Raw genomic sequence first — 12,294 nt, 5'->3', positions numbered from 1 at the left:
GATTCTGACTTTTCATCTAGCACCACCACCAGGTCAAGATATTAATGTGTACACTACCTTTGTTTACGACCAAGCGGCAACCTCTGGTCTAAAAAATTATACCTTGAAGCCTCATAAAAGTTAATTGTAACATTTTGGTTGCCTAAAAATGTCTCGCTCAGCATTCGGTTGTACTAAGAGACACTATAAGGAGTCAGCTGTTCATTTATGCTAACCTAGCTACCACTAGCAACCATATTTGATTACTTAGTTCCACCCTCGCGTCCAATATGGTCACTTGTGGCCCCAAAAAATCAAGATGACGACGGCCATAATGCCAAATTCGAGGCTTCAAAATGGTAGTCCACAAACCAATGGGTGACATCATGGAGGATATGTCCACTTCTTATATACAGTCTATTTACAACTAATAACCTGCAAAACTAATAGGAGCCTCAGCTGTACTTTTGTTTAGCGCTAATTTGCCTATTCACACAGTAAACTGAGATGGTGAACATGATAAACATTATACCTGCCTACTGTAACTTCAGCATTATGTCATTGTGAGCATGTCGACACTGCTATGAGCCTAGCCTGGTTGCAGACTATCCCAATTCTCAGTTTGTACATCCCTGATTCCTCTTCTCGCCTCCTCTACTTGCATTTTGGTCCCGCCCACAGGAGATTTGAGCGGAGGAGTCGAGGGGGTGACACGAGGAGAGAGGAGACGAGGCAAAAGGCATTTAACAAAATTAAACATCCTTAACTCGTAGTGGTTATTTTAAAGTGACATCAATTAAATATGACATGAAGCACAGCTGCATCAGCTGTCAATTGTTTCGTTTTACCGCTGCATTTTATGATCTCTGTCAGATGAGCGGAACAGTTCATGACACGCACAAACACAAACACACACACACACACACACACACACACACACGTATGTATCCTTGATTATAGCTCCTCTGGTGAGCTTCCTCGCTCTCCGATCCTCTCTCCTCAAGAAGTATTTTAGGAATTCTGACATCCTTCTGGATGGAGCACTGACATCGATTTCTGGAAAATCGGTCTTGTTTTTCCATAACAGTAGAACATTTAAGAGCTGATTTGGAACCAGCCTGATGATCAATTGTACATTAACTGTGTCAGAAATGTATTACCGCAAACTGAAGTGACTTGAGTTAAGTAAAGTACCCAAGTAAAGACAAACATGCATTCCAGTATTAAAAAACGTGACTGACCTGCAAAGTTTAGACGGCGGATGTGCTTGAGCAGATGAGTGCCATTGATGGAATCCATTTTAGCACAGAGGCCCACCTTCCCCGGGCAGAGCTCTTGGTGCATATTGTGCAGGGCATGAGCCATTGCATAGACGGCATCAATAACAAACTGCACTTTTCCTTCCTGCTCATAGTTTGAGTCCTTTCCTATCCGCTCCTGATCTGTAAGACACAAACAGATGTAAGTTAGACACATCATATTGTTATACAATATGTGTGATTTGCAAATTGGTAACATGCTGTTAAATGATGGGAAATGCATCCTGTGTGGTGACTCATTTGTCTCATTGTTAACTATGTCAATTGCGAGGTTCAGTTGCACATTTGTATCCATGTAGTTCAACAATCCTGAGGGGAACTGAAAAAGATTTCACAAGTGTATTTGAAATATTCAATCAGTAATTCTATCAGCCACATTATGCAATCATCGAAAATGTGTTCACTTAAAGACTCAAGTGGTTAAAATGAGCAGGTCAGACTTAAAGGATTATCTACTTGTGAGCTTGTCCCTGACCCTCATTTGAAGTAGGTTGATGATGAAGCAGCATATTTAGTCCTTGTCCCAGACAACTAATATCCATAATTGCACAAAAAAAGATTTTTTGAAGAGATCCATCTTGAAACTCAATTATAAAAAAACTTGAGGATACTAATTGTGTTTGACAACAGTCACTAAAACGTATCTTTTCGACACTTCTACCCTCTTGTCACACCCACTTTGGAGAGCAGCTCTGGTTGGACAGGACAATTTGGTGCAAACCACTTGCAATGAGCTGAACCCTTCAAATTGAAGGTGTGGCGCCAGTCCAAAAGGCATAGAAAAAAAATGCATTGCTCCTAGGTAAGTCTTGTTCTTTCTACACTGAATGGGTCTTGCCTCTTGCAATTAGCTAGAAGGTAAATATTTGGATCGCTGCAAAGGAGCAAATCAATTCCAATATCTAGAGTGCAAGGTTTTCTCCTCCGGGAAATCTCATCAGTTAAAAACAAAAACTCTTTCTCGTCTCTCCAGCAGGAACACATGGCTTTCCCTCTGAGTGATTCTATACACATTAGGTCTTGGACCTACATGTCTATTCCATTAACTATTACCTATATGCCTCATGCCATTTTCTATTAGCAATTTAAAAAAAACAGATATATGTTCCATTGTGATCAAATCCTCACCTGCTTGATTTAGTGTCCAACTGTGAATTAAGTCAGTGAGGAATCAGAGAGGCAGGAAATGGAGAAATCCATTTTACAGGACAGGGATAATCCTATAATAGGCTCAATGTAATAACATGTGATAGGAGTTTGTTAATCCGGGCCCAGGTTGTTCCATTGGTTTTTGTGAGTGCTAATTGTTATGAGGAGGTGGGATCTGAGAAGGAGATACAACATGCCAATCCCAACTTCTCCTTTCTCCCACAAGCCTCAAATTTGAAAGCTGTCTCAATGTAACCCTGCTGTATATGCAAAAGAGATTATAAAAAGCAGGTGTGTACAATTGAGATTAACAGTAGACTAATTACCAGGGATGAGCTAACGATAGAGCTTCATATATTTATACACATGCCAAATGGAATTATTAATTAAGTTTAATAAGCACACAGTGGGGGATATGCTGCTGACATTTCTAAAATAATGGCTATACTAGTGGGTGCGAAATTACCTGAAGGTGTGGGGATCTGTTTTCTACCATATTTAGCAAAGATGTAAAATAATTACTATTGTGGTATAATAATTTATCGCAAATTGAAATTTTGTGCAGATATGCCCAGATTATGAATCTAATTTGAGTCAGTTGCTAAAAATGTTGGTTTGACATTATAAACGGGCCCGTCCAATTTGTTTGGATAATGTATGGGTAATCTAGAGATCTTTTCTAAATGTACACTGTACACAATATAAGGCACAATAATTTGTCAAAGAGATAAAGTATCAAATGTACTTAATACACCTGAACCAGGTCAAAAAAAGGCAGCCCAATACAGAGTCGCCTTTAAAAACCTAAATTAAAATGTATGTTGTTTAGGAATGATTCAACTTGTTAAGTAACACATATACAGTGCCCAAATACTGAGTGGAACAGGAAAACAATTATTGTAAATACATTTTCAACCTTGTACCTGCAGGTGTATATTTACCATAATTACTATTTTTATCTTACCTGTGGTGATATTAAATGATTTATTTAGTTAGAATGATATATTGAGTCTATCTGTGGAAATAGATTCTACTATAGCTTCTGTTCATTGTTTGGACAAGTAGATACTGGTGATGCATAACCAAACATGTGACAGCAGTAATTTTTCATGCAACATCTGTCCTCTTAAGGTTCAAGCAATTTTCAATAGCCACTTCAATCTGAAAGAGTGCTAGGCCCCAAATCCGCAAAGGTCTCCTTCTGTTAGTCATCTTTCATTTACTACATCTCAAGCTCCTCGCTGCAGACCAGAGGAGTTTTAATGCCCCCGATTATCTCATGAGCTTTTGAAATGCATGATTTATTGTTGGAGGTTACGGCTCGGTAATTAAGGGCCACAGGGCCTTGATTGGACAGAGATTGTCACAGTTTGGCCGACATGCTTATGCCATGGGGAATCCTGAGAGCCAGAATAAGTGTGAGAGTGATATTTCTCTTGCAGGCTTGGCAGGCCACCCACACAAACTTTGTATTGTCTCTTCTCCATGAGACCATTTCCCTTTTATCCTCTGTCTCTCTCTCTAGCTCCCTCTTCATCGGCATTTTGGCTCTCTCACACACATTTTTCAGGCTGGCATTTTGCTTTCAGAGAAATCCATTCAGATTAGTCAAAGTAGTAAGTGTAGGTGTCTTCTGCTCTGCGGTGTCACACAAGACATTTTGTGACAGTGTGTGTGGGCTCAGACCTTTGACCATTTTTTCAGCCTGTGATTGGCCACAGGCCATCCAGTTCTTTCCTGCCAAAATAGCTGGGCTGCCTCTTAAATTAATCTGACACAGGCGCTATGTGTGCTGCTTTTCTATTTCATTAATTCGTTCATCTTAAAAAATACTTTATATCTTATTACATGTGAATTTAGAGCTAAAGTCAATCACAATTTCCCCGAGCCAAAGATGATGTATAATGTACTAGCTTTTTCCAACTAAAACCCCAAAATATAAAATGTACAAGTATTTAAAAAAGGGAAAAGCAGCAGATCTTAACATTTAAGAAGCTAGTATCATTATTTTCCACTGATACTTGAGAGTCCAATGTCTACCGGGTCTGCACTGGCACATAATGGCTCCAGGAAATAGCCAAAGACTGTTATGATTATTAATAATTATTCTATGTTGTATTTATTTTCATCATCCAAAAGAAAATCCCCCACCTCCAACCAAATGCATGCTGGGAAAGGCTCCACCCTCCTGCAACCCTGGATAAGTGGTTTAAAAAAAAATAGATGCTTGGATAAAAAAGCAAAGTGCATGCTTGGTTTATCTGCATTGCTGTGTTTGCTGCTGCTTCCACATCATTAATATGCAGGAGAAATAAGGAGCCTATGAGATGGGTCCCTGCTCTACCTTACCGCTCCTTTCTACATTAATTAAGATCAAATTTTACATCTCCTTCATTCACATATAAAAGACAAGTCTGCCTTTTTTTTACCAGTCACTCCTGCCAGCCTTACCCTTTGATCATGTTGAGCAGTCTAACCCTCTTAGGACACTGATAATTCTGCAGCATGCCCCATGTGGTTCTCTCACAGCTGCTTCAGAGACTCGGCAAAGCTCTCCACCAGTGGAGAGGCACCACGAGTGTCACACTTTAGTCTCAAACAAATGCTATGAGACTACAGCCGATAGTAAAGTTTAACACTAAAATGTCTGTAATGAGAAAGTCACAGAAGAGCTACTGACTACATCATACAGGTACCTACCGCAATCACTACTGCTATAGTGAGTGTTTGCCATGTTAAGAGTCATGAAATTAACCACTGCACCAAGTCTATAATGATTAAATTATGTCAAGTACATTAAGGGCACAAATAGTGGGTTCATTTACTTTTACGTTAACGTTGACTGGGTTTTTGATGTCTTACAGCATTAGTGATCACTTCAGTCAATTATTTGGTTGACTGCCTCAAGATTTAGGGGATGTGTGTCTCATCATCACTTTATTTAACATTGTGGCAGATACATTCTGTTTCCTTATTTACTGTTTTGCATTTAGTTTTATGTGGTCATCATTTTTAAGGCTCTTTTTCTTACTTGTTTGCAAACCTGCAGATAAAATATCAATTCTAGTGAACAGCCTCACATCTCCAAGCAGCTCATCTTTATTTTAAAGGATAAGTCTGGTGATATTTTATACTTTTACTGTTGTTTTTTAAAATCCTTGAAAATACAAAAAGCAAGTGTAGCAAGTATGTGTAGCCAAAACCTTTCTTGTCAACAAATTCCATTAAAAGACCAAAACCAACATTGAATTGATCCTACTAAGAAGAATTGTCTGAGTAGCCTGACATAGCTAATTCCTCTGCCATACACCTCCATTGTTGTACAAAAACAATTAAAACCACATCAATGAACCACGCTGTTTCACTGAGTGACATGTTCCTTCCCTAAGCATTGTATTTTATTTTGAGTTGAGTCACCTTCCTGATGTTGTTAAAGGTGCACTACACTGATTATACACATAAATGTCTGTTTACAGAATTGGGCAATGCGATTGCATATATAAAACAAAAGTTGTATAAAGCCTTTTGTGGCTTCAGAGGGAGCAGTACAAAGTCTGATTAGTGTCATTGGGCCTGAGCACTACAAGTTTGAAAATGTAAAACATCTGGGGGTGTGGAGATAGAAAGAAGTGGGCTTACCAGACTTCTGTAGCCCGCTCCTTATCTTTTCTTGAGGCTAGCAGCTCGAGGCTAGCTACATTAGGCATTACTAGCATAACACACCTGAATCTCCAACCAAACTGTGTGGTGTTTGTAAGGGTTAATCAGACTTATTTTGCAAAAACTTGATACATGAACTTGATATTTTTACACTTCACTGTTCTTATAAACTAATATAGATACATGTAATTATTTCAGTAACCTTCCGTATTATGACTTCAGGGACAGAAGACAGAAGACCGAAGGTTTATATAATGCACTGCCACAGAAATGCACCATCTTTGTGCCAATTTTAAATCCCTGGACAGTACAGTGTTCCATGTTACCCCTCAGTTGTTGTGAAAATGTAAACATGTTTTTGAGTGTTATCCAGAGTGCTGATCAGACGGCACGCTCCTGAACAGTCACTGGAGTTCCCCAAGGAGCTCATCTGTGTTCTTGCCCACACTCCCGCTGGCAGGTAACCAGGGGTCACTCTGTCCAATCTCCAGACTAACTCATCTATCAGTATTATCAGCGTTTACCTACTTATAACCCTCTGTGTTTTCGCCTGTGCTTAGTGTTGGGACTGTGAAGGCAATGCCAGCTATTGGTTGTGGAGCCCACCTCTTTAGAAAAAGTTTAATTTCTCTCTAGTGCATTTAGTGAGTCTGTACTGTTTCTGCAGAACAGTTTTATTTGTTTACAGTTTTGCCAAAACTTTCCTTTGTTAAATCCTGAGTCTATAAATAAATAAGCATCAAGACTCTTGTGAGTTTTGAGTGTCTACACTAGAGTCCTTCTCTCTTATTATTGGATGTCATTGCAGACATCATGACAGCAAACATATGAGCATCATGAGCACTACAATTACACATAAATTGATGTCAACATACCCATTTAGAACTGGACAAACATTACAATCACTGTATTTTATCTATCAACATCGTCCAAGCCTTGAGTTGTTGTGTGCACACTACGGGTGGGCAATAGTTCTTGTTCTCGGTCTATTCAATTTTATTATATATAGTGACGTAAATATATAATAATATACTATATTTTCCGGAAGCGTGATTGAGATAGAATAATTGATGGGATGGAAATTTAGTGAATAAGTACACGACAAATCAAGGTTATATATATATATATATATATATATATATATATATATATTAGGGCTGTCAATCGATTACAAAAAATTAACTAATTAATTGCACAATTTGCTGTAATTAATCGCGATTAATCGCTTTTTTAAATTGAGACTGAAGCTTATAATAATGGATATTTAAATGCTAAATCATTTAACTTTGCAAATATGGAGAAAAAACCAAACAAGGAAAGGTTCTGCTAAGTTCAGAATGTTTAATATCTTTCAGAACAGCAGCAGCAACAATTTGGCTTAGTCCTGCTGAAGGCTGCTGGAAACGGCTAGAAACTGTCTGACTTGAGAGCAGATTTTTGTCACCGTCCCCGGCTGCTGTCGCCTGCTCTCGTCTACTTTACAGGCAAGGCAGCGGAAGGGCAGTCGGGACTCACCCGGAAATGGCGAGCGGAATGAGGTGACTAGTCTCAAAATCTGACGAAAATCTTCTAAACTGACCTTTGTTGAGCTGAAATGAAGACAGATTCAGCAACTGCACGGCCTATTTCTCGCTTAAAATGTTTTCAGAAACATGTTTCAGTGAACTATCTTAGTACAATATGAGATCGTATTCTGAACGGCCGCCATGACAGTCTGGCTCTCAATATCATAGACAGTATATAATGGACCAATAGACCCCGTTGCTCTGGACGGAGACCAGTGAAGGCTATTAGAAGCACTTTTCCGGTGATGGCCAGCTTTACTGCGCAGCCTCCAACTGAGAGAATGTGACGTGAGCAACGTGTCTGAAAGTTGGAAGTCTTCTGGTAGCTGTGCCAAGAGAAATCTCAATCATTCCCAATCTTACAGATACGGAGACTGTAGGTGTATATAAGGAGATAACATGGGCACAGGCTAATTATTGATCACTAACATGCTAGTTAACATTAGTAATTAAACCTAAACATCTCATGTAAGTCGAAACTGCCTGCGAGCCTCTCCTGAACTATACGGTAATTCCTCTACTATGCGACAGTAAGTCACTTGGTTATGACACAATCGTTAGCCTATTTTTACAAAAACATCTGCTACGGAGCCATAACGTGAGGTACAAGGTAATGGAGCCTTTTATACATTGTTGTGTTTCTTTGGAACTAAACAACGGACAAATAGAGTCTTTAAACGCTTCAGATGTAAAGTTATTCGCAGTCAAGTGACGTAAAAAAAAAATGGCGGTCAGCGGAATGCTAACAGGAGGTGATGGCCAGTTAGCAACAAAATGGCGCCATGATGGCTCGAGTTCTGAAGCGAAGCTTACCCCCTTGCTCAATATCCGGAGAAAACAAACCCATGTGACGCGTTCGTCCAATCAGCTGCCGGTTTTCATTACTTGGGCAACAATACAGAGTAGCGCCGCCTGCTGTTATGGAGACGTATTACGTTTCTCAGCCGCCACATGAAGTAAACAAACACAGCTGCGTTAATTTCGTTAATTTTTTTTAACGAGTAAAATATTAAAAGATTAACGCAAAAATGAACGCGTTAATTTTGACAGCCCTAATATATATATATATATATATATATATATATATATATATATATATATATATATATATATATATATATATAAATATGCTATAACTTCAGTATTACCAAAAAGCAGTCCTGCTCACTGATTGGTCTATTACAATCAGATGCATGGAATACAGTAGAAAGCTATCCGTGGTAATAACGGTATGGCAAAATCTCTCTGAGATATACTCATTACGGTCAGCTTGTCGTATCTACATCTTATCACCCAATCATAATGAACAGCCATTACATTGGTGCATACAACATTGTGAGACAATGTACACTCAGCTGCTGGTTTAGGTACACGTAAAACAACTACAACTGTGTAACACATTATAAAAGCCTTGCAATAAATCCTGACTTCACGAAGGTTGCAATGTTCGGCTTTTGTTGAATCTTTTTTTTAATGCATTTTAGGCCTTTATTTGATAGGACAGCTAAGACATCAAAGGGGTAAGAGAGGGCGAATGACATGTAACAATGGATTTGAATCCGCAGCCGCTGTGGTAAGGACTGAGCCTCTGTACATGGGGACGCATGCTCTACCAGTGAACTACCCAGCCGCCCCACAGGTTTTTATTATTTTGTAAACCCCATTTCCAGTAATGCTATAAATAGTAATTCATATCTATGATCTGATATCTTATACACATTTATCCCTATTTCCACATTACTGTATATTTTGTTCGTCGTACTTGTTAAAAAGAAGAATGTTACTGCACATGTTCTTAAATGCTGCTCTGTAATGCGCTGGAAAAATAAAAATTCCCTCTTTGATGTTTTCTTTTTCAAGTCTGGAAAAAATTATTATAAACCATGTGTGGACGTACTGTTAACATACTGTCACGAGCCATTGTTGTTCAAGAATACCAGTATGTGTGTGGAAAGTAGTGTATGCAGATTGTGCATACACATCTAGCTCCAGCACAGTGGCTCAGTGGTTAGCACTGTCACCTCACAGAAAGCAGGTCATTACTTTGATTCGCTGGAGTGTGTGTGGTTTCCCCCTAAAGACACATCATTCAGCCAGACAAAGGACTCAAAATTGCCCTTAAGTACGAATGTGAGTGGGTGATTTTCCGACTTTGTGTCCTGTAATGATGTGCTGATCTATATGGGGTGTCACCCTCCTGTGTATGTCGCACAGGCCATAATTATGTTACGTAACATAATGTAATACTGTTCATCATTATCTTTACATGTTGCACATTACTCTGTCCTCGCTGTGAAGTAAACCATTTTCATGCTTTCATTTTAAATGTGTGTGCTTAATGTAGGGTCAATGACATATATCATCCCAAGGCAGAATAAATAAAATCTGAAATTTAATTTTTGTTTGTTTGTAAATATGAATAACATTTGATAATGCAAATGTATGTATTATGATTACTTACTCTTGACAGAAAGAGGAGAAGAAAGGAATTGGTAGGTCACTTTTCAGTATATGATTCTGGCTAACTGGGTTACACGTACTGTGTAGATCTCATTAATAGCCTACATAAGTAACTTTTCTGTATTTTGCAAGCACCAGAGGCTTAGTTTTACAAATGCAAAACTTGAAGTACAAAAATGTACCGTTTTAAGTTGCAGTCTGTGAAGCTACTAGGCCTATAATGTGCTAACAAGACAGTGAATGCTAACCAACACTGATCACATGATGAGCTGTTAACATTAGCTGGCCTGCTAACTGTAAGGTGATCATCTACAAACACTGTACTGTATATATAATGTAATGCATATATACTGTAGTTACATTTCTTTGTAGTGGCTGATTGATGTGATCGACCAGTTGTTTTAACCTGTTCTAACTATAAATATGCAGACGTTGCCCGGCACAAATGCCAACAACTATAATAACTATATACAATGTACTGTAGATAATTATGCCCCTCATAATAAACATGTGTCTCACATAATGACTCCCACATGATTGTCATTGTCATGTTCATCCATTTAGCTGTTATTAGGATGAAGCATCTTATATATTAACCACTAATAATGCAGCAAAATTATTGAGCAAATAAACGGAAATAATATGAGGGGATAAGGGAGATTACTGTGAGGAAACCCCAGGTAACATTATCATATCCCTTCTCCCCTAAATTACATACATAATGTTGTACAACTTAATTGGTGTTTAAATCTTTATAAAATGTGCAGTGTTTTTCCAATTTAAAGGAACACGCCGACTTATTGGGACTTTAGCTTATTCACCGTATCCGCCAGAGTTAGATAAGTCCATACACACCCTTCTCATCTCCGTGAGTGTCGTAACTCTGTCTAACGCACCCACCGCTAGCCTAGCTTAGCACAGATCCTGGAAGTAACTGGCTCCATCTAGCCTACTGCTCCCAATAAGTGACAAAATAACGCCAACATTTTCCTATTTACATGTTGGGATTTGTATTGTCACAGCGTGTACAAATAACAACATCACATGAGACCCAGACATCTTCTAACCGTATATAAACTAGGAACTATATTCTCAGAAAGGCGAAGCATTGGTACTCTCTGCTCGGGTCTTCTCAGGTGCTGCTAGCAAATCACTCCGCCCAAGTACCAGAATTAGCAGTGCTTCGCCTTCTGAGTATATAGTTCCCAGTTTGTTTACGGTTAGAAGATGGCTGTGTCTCATGTGACCTTGTTACACACTGTTACGATACAAATCACAACATGTAAATAGAAAAATGTTGCCGTTATTTTGTCACTGACTGGCAACAGTAGGCCAGATGGAGCCAGTTACCTCCAGGATCTGTGCTAAGCTAGGCTAGCGGTGGGTACGTCAGACAGAGTTACGACACACATGGAGATGAGAAGGGTGTGTATGAACTTATCTAACTCTGGGGGATACGGTGAGTAAGCTAAAGTCCCAATAAGTCGGCGTTTTCCTTTAAGATAGATTGTGCTCTCCACAGTGGTATAACGTATGGTACTGACTGAGCCTGAAGCTTGAACCATGCAGCCCAGCTGAGCCATCCACTTGTTATAGCCATGTGGGTAAACACACTGGACTCAGCAGAAATATAGTGCAGCACTGAAATGAGCTGTGAGATTAACTGTATGTTTGAATATTGAATGTATAGCTGCTCCACTTTTTATAGGCAATGCTCTCAGAACACACCGTGAGCCAAATGTGTCACCTCCCTCAAGACATCAGAGGAATGTTTCTTACACTGGTTAAAAGTTTGAACAAAAGGAACATTAAATAGCTTTTACGACAAAAGGAGAGTATCTTACTTGTGCACTTTTTCAGCCCGGACCCTTTCTTCACGGCGTGACGGCTGAGTTTGCAGCTGAAGTTGTTCTCCCAGAACTCAGCAAACCAGATATTCCTTCTGTTGTTTTCCAGAGTTCGGCTGATGAAGTAACGATCAAACCCTAGACAGATCAATGGGTTTATTGTCGTCGACACAGTGTAAATAACAGTGTTGGTACAGTCTGTGAGCTAGGGCTCTGATGTGTTCTACAGTAAAATTGATTAAATATAGCATATGTTCAATTTACATTGTTGCTTTGTTTGACAGAAATTTGTGTTTTAGACCTTTGATGATTAAA

General features: G+C 39.0%; 1 protein-coding gene across 1 annotated transcript in view; it reads right to left on the bottom strand.

Moving 5' to 3' along the window:
• The window catches only part of LOC114554064 (metabotropic glutamate receptor 4), a 141,956-nt gene that overhangs the window by 41,524 nt on the left and 88,138 nt on the right, over positions 1-12,294 (bottom strand). The window contains exons 5-6 of the mRNA XM_028575640.1: positions 11,977-12,117; positions 1,221-1,421 (exon numbers count right to left, since the gene is read on the bottom strand). Coding sequence (XP_028431441.1) covers positions 1,221-1,421; positions 11,977-12,117 — 342 coding nt within the window. The remainder of the gene's footprint in view (positions 1-1,220; positions 1,422-11,976; positions 12,118-12,294) is intronic.

Source organism: Perca flavescens, chromosome 4 (genome assembly GCF_004354835.1).
Source record: "Perca flavescens isolate YP-PL-M2 chromosome 4, PFLA_1.0, whole genome shotgun sequence".
NCBI lineage: Eukaryota > Metazoa > Chordata > Actinopteri > Perciformes > Percidae > Perca > Perca flavescens.
Note: the sequence above shows the minus strand (reverse complement) of the source record. Positions and strands in the feature narration are given on the sequence as shown.